At 37.5% G+C, this 14,377-nt stretch overlaps 2 protein-coding genes across 5 annotated transcripts in view; both read right to left on the reverse strand.

Annotated features, from left to right (window-relative positions):
- The window catches only part of WDR19 (WD repeat domain 19), a 37,129-nt gene extending 34,011 nt beyond the window's left edge, over window positions 1–3,118 (reverse strand). For both annotated transcript variants that reach the window (XM_032187375.1, XM_032187374.1), the window contains exons 1-4: window positions 3,101–3,118; window positions 1,987–2,078; window positions 1,693–1,758; window positions 658–783 (exon numbers count right to left, since the gene is read on the reverse strand). In XM_032187375.1, coding sequence (XP_032043266.1) covers window positions 658–783; window positions 1,693–1,758; window positions 1,987–2,078; window positions 3,101–3,106 — 290 coding nt within the window. In that variant the 5' untranslated portion in view covers window positions 3,107–3,118. The remainder of the gene's footprint in view (window positions 1–657; window positions 784–1,692; window positions 1,759–1,986; window positions 2,079–3,100) is intronic.
- A 364-nt stretch (window positions 3,119–3,482) lies between these two features.
- The window catches only part of KLHL5 (kelch like family member 5), a 54,183-nt gene continuing 43,288 nt past the window's right edge, over window positions 3,483–14,377 (reverse strand). For all 3 annotated transcript variants that reach the window (XM_032187239.1, XM_032187238.1, XM_032187240.1), the window contains 6 exons: window positions 12,681–12,867; window positions 11,807–12,031; window positions 11,357–11,519; window positions 8,280–8,492; window positions 5,929–6,100; window positions 3,483–5,057 (listed from right to left, as the gene is read on the reverse strand). In XM_032187239.1, coding sequence (XP_032043130.1) covers window positions 5,001–5,057; window positions 5,929–6,100; window positions 8,280–8,492; window positions 11,357–11,519; window positions 11,807–12,031; window positions 12,681–12,867 — 1,017 coding nt within the window. In that variant the 3' untranslated portion in view covers window positions 3,483–5,000. The remainder of the gene's footprint in view (window positions 5,058–5,928; window positions 6,101–8,279; window positions 8,493–11,356; window positions 11,520–11,806; window positions 12,032–12,680; window positions 12,868–14,377) is intronic.

A 14,377-nucleotide genomic window follows, 5' to 3' on the forward strand; every position in this document is an offset into this window, starting at 1 on the left:
ACATGCTATGAGGATTCCAGTAAAAAGATGATCTTTGCAATATATCCTCCAAATCAACAAGCCTTTTAAAGAAGCTCTTTAAAAAGAATAGAAAAAAGAAATTCCAAAGCTGAGAAATGGGACAGGATGGTAACTCCTATTTTCCAACTGTACATGTCTAACTTAGTTATCTCCTAGCCCTTCTGTACTCTTAGCCTACAAACAGTAAGGTTCCCTTCAGAGGGTAACTCAAGCACCTGGGTACCCAATTTCCAAGGTTATCTTTTTTCTCTCTACTGGAAGCCTGAAGTTGGACTTCAAAGCTAGAGAATGTAAGTGCTTTCACACCAAATGAATGGGCCCATGGTTCACATGTCAGTATGCATTCCAGTTTCCAGAAAAACACACATTAATTAACAGGCTTCTCAAATAGCTGCATAACTATAAGATTTTACAAGTTAAATGCAACACATACTCAACACTTAGGCAAAAAACAAAGATTACAAAGCATGAGTATGATGTCTTGATGGCAATTCAACCAAGTTAGAGACCAAACTCCTTTATTCTACCTTCACATCAGTTTCTTAGCTGACATAAAAGAGAGCATAAAGAGCAGCAGCACACAGTGGTCTGTCTTTAAATACACTTTAAAAACAAAACAAAACAAGACTTTCTTACCTCATGCCACTGTCTAATTGGCTTGTTTTGTTTGTGTTGGCATCCCAGAGATAAATGGCACTAGATTTGTCTGTAATTATTGCTAAAGTATCTCCATCTTTATCCCAGTCCAGAGTAACACAGTTACTGAAGAAAAATAAAGTAGAGTTTCACTAATAACATTAAAATATGTTTGAAAATATACAGAAAGAGCCAGAATTAACCAGTTGAAGTCCCTGTCCTTCCCTTTCCCTCCCTGTAAAAACTCATGAAAAGCTGTGGATTTATCTGGAAAATTTATTTTTATAGCAACCGTGCTCTTACCCAAACCTCATCAAAATGACAGAGGCTGAAAGGAAGGTCAGTAACTAAAAGAACTGCTACTTACATTATAATACTTGAAATACTGACATCTAAATCTTCAAGTGACAATTAAAACCTCCTGTATGGTTCTATTTTTCCAGAGGCTATTCAGGGTTTGAATTGTTTTTCTCCTAGATCAACAAGTATAATGATCTTGGATAAGAAAGCTATGCAGAAGCATACATTTCTTTTGGCATTTTTTGGACAGAATGAGCATTTATCACAATTGCTGGGCAATGCTGTGCAGAATGAGTACAAGCAAAAATACACTGAAACATACGACATCTTTCCTCAGTAAGACTATGATACAAAGTACCACAAAATGCTCAGTAGTATAGTCACAATTAGCATAACATGAATGTTCTGTTTATGACCTTACTATATTCTTTCTTACTGTCATGATACATATTTTCTAACATTTGTAATGAATTAGATTGAGTTTCCTATTAATAAGAAGTGTTTGGGGTTTGAAGATGTATTTTTCTGACTAACCGTGACAGCTTACTATGAATTCAGCTTTTACTGGCTCATGTTCCATACATGCTCATCAGTTTGTCTTCTTTTCCAGGCACAAACACCAGAGCCAGTATCTATGCCTATACATCTCTTACCGTATAAGCACCTCACCAGAAGAATAGCACTTCTAAAGAAAACAATTTGAAGAAAACAATTTCAATCCATTTTAGTACCTACCCTGGTAAGGTAATTTCATTTATCTTCTGACCGTGACGATCAAAAATGCTCACCGTGCGATCACCTCTAAAAAATATTAACACATGGAATAATTCCCTTTCTTCATCTGCAAATAATGGGTTAAAACTTTCTCCACATTGAGGTTTTATAATTGCAGTAACAGGAGTATCATGTATTTACATTTGTAAGGAGTTGACAGATACCTTGCTTTGGTTTAGAACTATTTAACAGTGTTTTTTCCTCTACTCTCAATGATTTCTATGCAATAAATGCAACAAATATTTATAATCTTACCCTGTTACAGCAAGGAAATTTCCCAAAGTTTTCTGCCAAGCAAACTGCACAGAGGAACCAGACCATGATTTTTCTATTAGACTGAAGACTTGCTGGGGAACAAAGAGAGGGAAATTGCACATCTTATCACCACAAGCATAAAACAACATCAGAACTTTCTACGTGAAGAAAATCAACAACAACTTCTGGATGATTCTATTGTACTATTCTATTGTACCAAAACACCAAAGAAAAGTATTTTGGTTTGTGCTGGAAAAGTTGAAGTTTCTGGTGCTGGGTGTTTGCATGGAGAGCTATTGGGACTCTCACCACAATTACCATTTTTTCCACTTGGTGTTACTGGAATCAAAAGATTGCTTGAGACTCCCCCCTTCACATCTGCAGACTGGAATATCTAATTCTTTAAATTTCATGCATAAGTGCTGGACCAAATAGCGTCTTCAGTGCTTAAAACAGAGCTCAACATCAACTCTTTTGAAAGATGTGTAAGTATCTTGATCTCCCTAAATCGTTGGGTCTTAAAAGTTGGGGCTATGAAGTAAAAACTTTAAAAACTGTAAAAACTTTATTTCTCACTGAGTTTATTAACTTTCTTTTAACTCTCACACTACGCTCATACTTTTTCCATAACTAGGGTGTAGGATAAACCCAACAACTTTAAAGACTTTTTCCCCTCCCACATCATCAGCTAAACACCACTGTCTGGCGTCCCACAAAGGGCAGGAAAGCTTTTTTTTTTTTTTTTTTTTTTTTTTTCCCAAAAGGTCTCTACACATTCTTCTGAGGCATTCCTTACACAGAATTTGCGTTTGAGCGAACAAAACGAGCAACACCACAAGCGCCGCGCGCCACGAGCACAGAGACCACCCGACAACAGCGTTCAGCTTTGAGGAGAGTTTAATGAAAGACGCACATTTTTAACCAACATTTAACCAACGACGACTAACGCGGGAGCACAGACGGGCTCCAGCGGGAGGCCCCAGGGCCGCCGGTAACGGCTCGGAGCCGCCGGGGGCTGCCATGAGGGGCGCGGCGCCCGCCCGCTCCCTCCCCCCCCCGCCTCCCGCCTCCCGCCTCAGGCCCCAGCCGAGCGCGCTCCCCCTCCCCGCCTCACCTTCATCGCGCCCACCGCTCGCCGCGCAGCGGCACCGTGCGCATGCGCCGCCCCCCCCCCCCAGCCGAGCAGGGAGCCGGACCCCCCTCACCCCGCCCGGCGTCCGCGTTGCCGTGGAGACGGGGAAGGCGGGAGAAGGCCGGAGCCAATCAAGGGCGGCGGGCGGGGCCACGTGCCGCCCCGGAGCCAATGGGAAAGCGAGGCCTGCGGAGGCGGTGGCTGCCATAGAGTCGTGCGTTACGCACAGTGCGTTACGGGGCGGCGTAGGGGGCGCAGACTGCGCAAGTGCTGGCAGGCCACGACGGCCGTTTGTAAAATCACAATTATTAACATAATAGTTACCCTCCAAAAATACAGAAAAAAAGGCACTGCCCGCCCAAACTGAGTTTAAGTTCAGCTGTATTCAGTTTCAAACAGTGCAGGTTTCGTCACAAAGTTTGGCGATTTCCTTTAAACCAATAAATAGTTGGTCGAGAGCACTGACACACGTCGACTTATAATTACAAACGTACAAAGACTTTGGGTGTCGGGCGCTTCGATTTGGGAAACATTCAGCGAGCTCACATCTCCACATCCTCCATTACAAGCGACCGCCTACTGGTGTCAAAACGGGGGGAGCAAGGCACAGAAAAGCAAATACAGAAAGACTGTCAGAAACATTCAGCCCCTCCAAAGCAACTGTGCGACATAGCAGAGGAGACAGAAAAGGCAAATCATAAAGCCTCTGAAAAAAGTTAACTGTTAAATAAGGTGGCTGATATGATATAATCCCGCCAGGAGCACACAGCTCTCCTCTAAGATGCTGAACATGCTTAAGTGGTGCTCGTCGAGCATCTTGTAGGACTGGGCTGTTTACATTTTGAAATCATCTTATTGGGAAGAAAAAAAAAAAGACAGACAACAGTTTCATTTCATCTTATAAAATCGTACTTCTCAAATTAGTGCAAAGCCTCATGTAAAATACAATTAAAGAGAATCAAAGTAGACTCTTAGTCTAGATGCAATGGAATGCTTTGAAAATTCCAAAGTGCTCTTATTAAACTGGTTAACTTCTAATTACACTTTAGAATTTTTTCAACTAATAACTCATGCTTACAGCTTTTTCCTTAAAAACAATAACAATGTAAATATAAGAACCAAAGTAGAGAAAAAGGTATGATGTTCTCCATCTTACGGAAAACCTTTAAAAAAAAGTACACTGGATACCAAAAATCTGCAGATATTATTAAATAGCAGATTTCTGTTAGCATAATAAGACAATATTTAAAATAAGGCTTTGGTTAAATAAAAAGTTTTCTAAACTAGGAATGATGATAAAAGTGCAAAAGATTCACCAAATACACAACTTCATTTTTAAGGCAAGCATTACACCTGCCATTTACAATGGTTTGCATTGGTTTGTCAGCCTGCATTGTAATAGTTCAGATACCTATAGCAAAACATGTTTATTATAGGCAAATTAAATATATGGGGCCCAATCCTGGAACTTGTTTCACCCAGAGATAGACTCAATGATATCAGTGGAGCCATATCCATTAATAGCATCACTCCTCTGAATTTTAGAGGGATCAAGGCCCTAAATAACATTTCATTATCCCAGTGAGTTCACAATGAGTTTGCTCATTTCTTAGTATTTCCTCAATGCAAGTCCTCCTCTGGCAACATCTTGGTTGCAGCTGATTTCCTTGCAGCTCTTCTAATGTACAGGTAACAAAGACGATTCTTTAAAAGTGCTTAATATTGGTCCATAAGAACAGCAGGTAGGTGTACATCAGCTGGAGCCCGAACATTGCTCTTGTAGATATCCTGCACCTGGTGTTTACTGGTGCACTTTTAGTTGGCTAGAGGAAATACGAAATTCTCCTACAGAGGAGACTGTCACCTTCACAGAGAAAATAATTTATAGCTTTACAGTCACAACACATGCTCCAGCTCTTCCTAAGCACAATGGTGCAACCTGTAAACAAAAACAAAACAAAACAAAACAAACAAAAAAAAACATCCATGAGAGAAATGTAGTCAGGTTTAAGTATTTAAAGCAGTCAGCATTAAGTATTTATTTCCAGCTGCCTCAATACTGGTGTCTAATGCTGTTCTAGATGATCTAGAACATTCATCCTGTAACTGGACTCCAGAAGGGCCTCTGTCTCCTACAGATTCCCTGTTGTATCCTCCAGCCTTCTGTGGATGTCTCAGACACTCCTGGTATCTTAAATGCCAGAAAATACCTAATGACAGCTTGCCTAGGCTCCTCTCACAGTAAGGCAAATTCCTGGAGCTATAAAAAAAGTAAAAGTAACCAAGCTTTGAATTGACAGTAATGGTTTCTGATCATGAATTGAAGATATCTTTTTTTAAGATATGTAAAAAGATATGGGAAAAGGCTTTCTGGAAGTTGCACACACTGTACATAGCATTCATATCAGGAAGGGAGTATTTATGAAAAGACGACTTGAAGAAACTGATAAGCTTCTGAGAGATGTTAGAGCTAAAACTAATCTACATTTATCATTTATCCTCAGCATAAACAGAATCCTTTATGACAATTTCGGGAACATGTCAATACATTTTCTTACAGTAGCTGAAGTTGTCAAAGAAAATAGCTATATTATTCCCAAAGAAACAAGGGTGGTTTATTAAATTTTAACAATTTTCTGTTCAAAGAAAACCAACTTGAACTTGCAGATGAGAGAGAGAGACTGACTTAAAACAGACTAACAAGAAAGTGCTTTTTAGAAAAGGAGTATTTGTTTTCTCCTTGCAAAACAAAGCATGGTTGAAATAACAGCAAAGTAATTAGTAGTGTCAGACCTAACCAGAAACTATACCTGTGTCCATTCATTTGTCTGGGGATCATAAGATTCCACTGTATTAAGGTACGTCTGACCATCATATCCTCCAACAGCATACAACTTGTCACCAAGAAGACATACTCCCACTGCATCTCTGCTAATGCTCATAGAGGCCACGGCAGTCCACACATCTGTTTTTGGATCATACCTAAAAGATAATTGGTGTAATGTCTAAAACTGTTGCCAAAATTTAATGAAAAAAGTACTGGAATCGACACACTTAACATACTAGACAACGGGTATTATTAGGAGATCACAGACTTGGGTGTTAATATTTCAAAGGCCTTTTTTTTCCCCAGACACTCTCTTTTAAGGTGTTTCCTTAGTCATCCGTTAACAGTCAGTACTAGCTACCTACTAGTACTATCTAGATTCTTATATAGTGCTGCTTTCTGTACAGTAATATACACATACGCATACAGACGCTCTTACTATATTTTTTATTACACTGATAAATATACCACTCTGGAAACAGTTCTGCTGCTGTACTACAGTACAGCAAGTGCTTGCATTATGTAGTAACTACTAAATTTCAAAGCACAGGCTGTTTGAATTGAACATGGTTCTAAAGAGAGTTAACTTGGCAAGGAAGATTACCATTCCAAAGAGCAAAGCTGTATAAAAATGCAAAATTCTTAAGACAATTTACAGTACTGATTGAATAATAACTCCATATCATCAGAATCATCAGTAAAAACAGATAGCTTAATGAAAAAAACGTCATTCTAGAATAATATCAATATTCTTTAGAAGTTAGTAATTAGATAGGAGGGTCCATGCTATTCTTATATCAAAAAACACATTGTAACCGGACTGAAGGAGATGTTGTAATATTACAGATGCTTACAGCATAACTGATCCCAGGCTCTGAAGGGCTCTAAGGAACTACACAAGGAAAATACTTATTTGCAAGAACACCATCTTAAGACCATACTTATTAGAAGCAAGTGGTCTCGATTTGTTTGCATGAAGAACATGGATGTAATGAGTGGTAACAATTTCATCTTTTGTTCCATATTCAAAGTATTGCAGACATGCATGTTTTATGTGAGCATAATTGTAACACAAAAACACCACCCAAAGCGTATGCTGCAAATAGAAGTTTAACATAGCGAAAGAAGGTGATTCATGAGCTACATATATAATTTATTTTTTAATTTAAGCTAGTTTATAATTCGTCTATAAATCAATGTATTTCTCTAGGAAAAGTGACTTTTATTGCAGAATGTAGTGGTAAACAACTATTTGGAAGCTTAATGCCATTTTTTGAAACAAGAATTTCTTAGAGGAGCTATTCCCATGAGGTTCATTTTCCTCCATCTTCACCTCACTGTTAAAAAACAAGGACAACATGCATTACAAGATTATTCCTAATTATTAAAGTAATATGTTATGTAACTGTTTCAGAGAATACTGATGCAGAAGAATACATGAACCTATTGCTTTCTCTTGGGCCAATTAATTATTTATACTCCTCTAAAAATTTGGTATTAGCTAAGAGATAGTTTCCAATCTGCAAACCTTTCTGGAGCCTTTTTCAACAACTTTCACATTTCAAGTGGTATGGACCATATTGTGTGTTTTGGGGTCTATTGGAACACAACGTTTGAAAATTACTGTATTTTCTTTTTCTCTAAGAGGGCAAATCAGATAAGGAAATCTATTAAATGGAGATGAGTAACAAAGAATCATTCTTGTTAAGTGCTGGGAGATAACAAGGAAAAAGAAATAAAATTTGAAGAAAAGAGGATTAAAGCATATTTCAGAAATATTTGAAATGACAGTGAAGACTTAATGCATTGCATTATGAAGAATTTACTGTCATTTTTACTTTTTTTTTTTTTTTTTTTTTTAATGGATCACACGTGATTCTGCCACTTGTAATACAGCAATTCCACAATAACTTTACATAAGGACATACCAACTTTGGAATAACTGAATTACAAGCATTCCAGTGTCACCAGGGGATACAAGGAAGAATATATTTAAGGATACACAAACTTGGATTAATTATTCATTTTCAAGTTCTAATATGAAGTGGTACAGGTTTCTTTTGTGAAAGAGCAACTATGCCATTTTAAAACATCTTCAATTGCAAATTGTTCTCAATAATCAATCATCATCCATTTACTTTAAATAATCTGTCCTGGCAACATTTTGAATCAGATTATGACTACACAGTATGTTTTCATATACAGGCTTTCCTCTGCTCACCTTAAAAATATGGCTATTTTATTGGGTTTCTACTTACAGCTCTTTCTCTAAACCTTTCTATAGACTGGCATTTTTAGGACTACTAGCAGGACACACCTTCATCAGGTTATTACCTTTCTACGCAGTCTGACAGCCTGGATGTTAAATTTGATGCTGGGGCATCATGACCACCTATTGCGTACAAGAACCCATTCCAAGTGGTTACACCTACACCACCTCTTCTTTTTGACATTTGAGCACAGAGAGTCCATTTGTTTGTATGAGGATCAAAACATTCTACCGACTTAAGACAAGAACTTCCATCTCGACCACCAACTGCATAAAGCCTAAAAAGTAAAAAGAAAAATAAACGGTATTAATAAGTATCGTCTGAACAAGACACAAATTACACAAGCTTCCAGTGATGTATGAAGGCCTTCCAAATTTATTAAAAAGTTTAGAAGGAGACTTTGAACTTTCATTAGAACATTCTAACACAGATTGTACGTTTTTCACTCCAATCTTTTAGTATTGTGATTAGTATACAATAATGATCATTTACAGAAAATGGATTATATCTATAACGCAGCATTTGTTTTCCAACCTGTACCCATAGCTAAGATTTTCAAAATGTGTGACTTGACAAAGGTGCATTTTTAGCAGGGTCACAGGGAAAATCCAGTAATAGATGCATGCATGTGAGAACTGCCTCTCGAAGTATTTTTCTCAATCTGAACTTTAGTTTATGAATGGCAGCACTATGTTAAGTCCCTTATACCCACTAGGTGGCCTATTTTGCTCAGTTCTTACATAAGGGTTTCTAGCATTTGATATAAAACAAAGGATTTTTTTTTTTTTTTTTGAAAATAACGATGGAAGGAAAAGTTGGGTTTTAGGAGTAATGCATCACTAATGAATCTTTAAAACTAATCAAATGCATTTAAAGAGTTTATGCAACATTTATGAGCAACATAGGCTTAAAAGCAGAAATGCCAAGCAATGCTATTTTGAAAGGTAAGAATGCAGAAGATTGCAGAATGCAATCTAAAAAGGAAGCAACACATCAGAAGTGAATTCTGGTTTGAGAGATCAGCTGAAGCATCATTAATGAAATCCCTTCATGGTCTAAGGCAGATTAATACAGCTCAATAATCATATAAACATTAAGTACTGTGCTTAGTGGTGGACTTGGCAGTGTTAGGTGATGGCTGGACTAGATGATCTTAAAGGTCTTTTCCAACCTAAACGATTCTAAGGCTTCACATGATGATAGTCTTACAGTTACTATGAAGCACTACTTAAGATGTCCTCAGTTTGGGAAACACTTTGTGTTTGTTTGTTTCGAGTAGATTGACCAACAAACTTAAATATAAACCTCTTGTAAATATGGTTGACCTACTAGTTCTCCATAAAAAAGTTAATACTCTTTAAATAATGTATTTCCATGGAAGGGCTCGTGTTTAATAACACAAATTGTTTAACATAAGGAATGTACTGAAGTATATTTAAAAAATCATATTGCAGTTCCAAAAAACTTGTGACTAAAAATCAATCAGCTATGCAACACAGCATTTAAATGAAGCCCCCTGCTCTCTCTCCCCCAAAAACATAAAACATGACAGAATTTTGATCACTTCTGCAGTGATTTCACAATCAGAATATGGAGAATAAATTAATTTCTCTTCATGAAGATTTCGAGCAAGTCATCTGAAATATATCAAGTTACAGACACATATTACTGGAATATGTAGAAGTTACTGCTCCCTCAGCTCAAGGCAAATAAATTTGCATGTGCTTTCAAGCCGTTTAGCTATAGGCATCTAGTGTTGCTGCCTATGTTAAGAGTCTAGGCTATGTTCTAAAATAATAGAGAAATGTGAGACTAATTCTGGTGTTGTTTACCACACCTGGGACTCTCTGCTGAATATATAGGAAGCTTCAGACCTAACTTAGGCATCTGAGACTGCAGTTCCAAGGCAGCCCAAGGCACTTTGCTTGCTGGTTGTTCAAGTTCTTCCCTCCTTCCTGCACCCAGGTGAGCATTTCCACTCATTTCTGGACTTGTTCCAGATCTCACAGGACCCTTTGCAGGTTCATTTCAGCTGTACTAATTTAGCAGGTGACTAACCTTCCAAAAAAAAAAAAAATAGTGAAAAGCTTTTTGCTAGCTCACGATACTCAAACAGCTCAAGGGAGACGTGTCAGATAGGACATAAGCAGGAAGTCAAAATTTCTTGTCAAGAGTGTAAATATTCTGATATAACCACAGTAAGTAAGCTAGGTTGACTTGGTATTCTGTAGCCACACTGGCAAATACGTGATTTAGATAAACCGTCTAAAAGGCTGGTGGAAAACTGGATGGACTGCTCGGCACAAGGGGCTGTGATCAGCAGCATGAAGTAACCAGCTGGCAGCTGGTTACCAGTGTTGTTCCTCCCAGGCTGATATTGTGGCTTGATACTGCTTAATGTCTTCATTAATTATCTGTAAGATGTAACGGAAATCAGCCTTGGGAAGTTTGCTGATAATATCAAATTAAGGGGAGTAGCTGATATGCTGGAGGGCCTGGCTATTATTCAGAGCGACTTATACAGGCTTGAAAACTGGGCTGACTGAATTTGCCTTCGTTGAACTTTGTAAGAGTGCAAAGTCCCGTACCTGGAATGGCCTATTTCCATGCAATAGTACGGGCTGGGAGCTGACTGGAGAGAGACCAGCGTAGCAAAAATAGACTTGGAGGTCTTGGCAGACAACAAATTGAACTGAAATTAACAGTATGCCCTTGAAGTAATTACAGTTGATTTCCTTTACTCAGTACATATAAGACTGCTTCTGAATACTGTGTCCATCTTTGGGCTCTTGGTAAGAGAAAGATCTTGCCATACTGGAGCAAGTCCAGCTGATGCTCACTAAGATGATAAGGGAGCTGGAACACATGACGTATGAGAATCGGGCAGTCTTAAAAAGAGACAGCTAAGGAGGTGTCTTCAAACACCTAATGGGAGGTTATATAGAAAGCAGTTATCAGAGATACACAGTGAAAGAAGAGAAAAGTCAAAACACAGGAAATTCCAATGATATCATAGAAGATGTTCAGTGCAACGGCGGTCAAGTATTGGAACAGGCTGCCAAGAGCGTGTTATAGTCATTTAGGATGTCCTGTAATTACATTAAAATAATGAGATAGAAATTGGAAGTTGCCTTCACATACTTTCCATTTAATATTGCTACACCAACAGTACTCCTTGGAGTTGACATACTAGCTACAAAGTTCCACTGACGAGCCTGTGGATCCCATCTTTCTACTGTGTTCAGGTAGCTCCAGCCATCGTGTCCTCCTACAGCGTACATGGGACCTTCCAACACAGCTACTCCTGAAAAGACAAATATGAAAAGCTGGAGAAAAATACCTCATTTTCCTAGCAACAGCCCAGCATGCACCAAAAAAATATTTTAAAACAAACAAACAAACAAAAATATTCCTTTTGGAAGACAATGCTGGATATAATTTGAAGAAGAAAGGAAGCTCAATAACAAGTTGGCATGAAACAGACAGCCCTCCCCCCTTCAACTTTAATTTCTGAATGATTTTCAATCAATACTGAAGAAACAGATAACCTTTTTAAAAAAAAGCCTTCGGTCTTTACAGAAAGCTACATACCAAGACCATGACGATGAGTGGACATTGGTGGCATTACACTCCAAGTTTTCGTTCTAGGGTTGTAGCACTCCACAGTATTCAATGTTTTCAGTCCGTCTCTGCCACCAACAACATACAATTTATCATCTAAGACTGCAACTCCAAACTGTAGTCTTCGGCCGTTCATGTTTGCAACAGGAGTCCACATGTTGGTACGAAGTTCATACTTTTCAATGCTTGTAGCTCCTAAATGACAACATCCTCAAGTTATAAAAAAGCTTAATCTGAGTTAAGGTAGCTTTTATTCTAGCTGATCCTACAAGAAAGCAAAAAATCCTACAGCATGTTTTTAATTCTATGTATATGAATAGTCTTTTTTGACTTCCTCAAGAAGTCCTTCCTTCTGACTACAATTACAGAGTACTGGAGGTTATATAAGAAAAAAAAAATCAAGTAGCTTTTGACGGAGGTATCTATTAGTCAATTATTATTATTAGTCAAAATTATTATTAGTCAATAAGCCTATTTTTTTTTTGTTTTTATTCAAGTGCAAGTCATCTTTGTGCATTTTCTGTCATTTTATCCCTTTTCCAAATTACTTCCCACACAAGTAAATAAGGATATAGTTTATACTCAATTCAACATTTAACTACTCTGGAATCCAATATTCTCCTGACAATTTCAATTCAATCATAACTCTAGCTTCCATAATGTTTACAGTATCTTCAATGCTACCTGTTTTTCTAAGCCAATAGTGGTTTTTATGATGTTTGTGCTCTATACTGCAAAATCTTTGATTTTTAGAATTAACACGTTATAAAAACATCTAACAAACATTTCTTAAAAACAAAACAAACTCCCCAGCTCATCAACTAATCATTATATAAACCAAGACCTTTTGTTGCATCCATTCCTCCAACTGCAAACAACACTCCCACTGTAGATTTTCTAGGTTTGGTGCGAGGACTTTGCAACATAGGTCGTCTCTCTGGCAACAGATGGTACTTCATTGCTTCCATAATGAGTTTTTGACACTCTATGTCATCCCTAAAGAGTGCATTATTTTCCATATCTGCCAGAAACTGCAAATATGAAAGAAAATTAAACAAGCTGAATTGTTATAAACTACATGGAGAATAAAAACAAGATTAGAAGAAAACATTTTATCCAAAAATGTCCATTGCTGGATTTAAAATAAATGTATATTCAAAAAGGTCGTATAAATAGGACTAGGGTAAAGATAAACAAAATAGTCACATTTGATGCTAAAACACTGGGTATGAAAAACAGGAAAACCATCTGATCTTAATGGATGACTTAAGCTTAATGGTCCAAAGAAGAAAACAAAATCTCCCCATGTTTCAGTGCCGCTGAAAGTATGTTCAAAGAAATGGATCAGACTCCAAGTATGCATGTCAGTTTAACCTCACTCTGATTTCCAAACCCACCCATTCGAGATGCCAATAAAAGCTATTTCAGGAGCAGGCTGAATATTTTAATATATATAATCTATTAGTAACTCTCTAAGTGACCTACAGTATGATATCAATTATTATAAACCTTTTATAGCTCTAACCTAAATAAAAACTAATAGAAGTTCTGAACTTTGAAGATTCTGGAGCCTTTGGTATTCCACGTTTGTCAGGCTGCAGGAAAAGTGTATCAGTAAGTTATAAGTCCCAGCTGTAATTATTAGAAGTCTAGACAACTGGTGTTCTTCTGAGCTGCAAGACATGAGTAACAGAAGAAAAAAAACAGGGAAAACACCCCTCTGGGACTCTGGCAGTTGTCAGAACAGCAAGATAAATGCCTCTCACTCCCCATCACAAAATCCAAACACTGTAAATACGAGAAATACAAAGTCCACAAGCCACGATGAAATGTTGTTGTTGAGCTGTTGACAGGTATAAAAATGCTGTGAAAGCAGGAATCATGAGCACTAAAGGAACTCATGATGAAATAGTTGTGCATACAGTGGTGTGCGTATCCCTGGCTTAAAACTGCCTTAGGACTGTCAGGTGGCAAATGACATCCATGGTTCCAAGAAGAGATACAGACAGTTACAGGCTGGTAAACCTGACATTTCTCTGTCAGGCAAATCAACAGAAACTATGACAGAAAGCAGGATTTACATACACAGAATAAAAACAAAACTAAACTAAACTTTCAAAGTCACTAGAGACTTTTAAGGAAACTAAGCCCAACTTTTTCAATATTTCTCTAATTAGCTAATGCTCTATTTGTAATAGCAAATTAAAATTTCTCATATAAATTATCCAAAGGAACTTAATTTTCATTCCTTAATTTCAGTCCTTCCCTCTCTTGGTTCTTCCCTTGACACAAAGCACTACTTACCACTTCTATCACTTCAGAGGGCCACTTTGTGACTATAAAATAGTGCTCCAAAATCCATTTTTACTTGTCAGTATGCAATGCCATGGAATTTTATGTAGTTTAAAATATACATATATTATCAGTGAATTAATACTGTCCTAAATTGAACACTGTCATATTTGCATGCACTGAAAATTATGGCTTGTACACATCATTGCCAATTCAGATCCCTGATAAATTTATCTGATGGACAAAGAG

Source organism: Aythya fuligula, chromosome 4, assembly GCF_009819795.1.
Source record: "Aythya fuligula isolate bAytFul2 chromosome 4, bAytFul2.pri, whole genome shotgun sequence".
In the NCBI taxonomy this organism is placed as follows: domain Eukaryota; kingdom Metazoa; phylum Chordata; class Aves; order Anseriformes; family Anatidae; genus Aythya; species Aythya fuligula.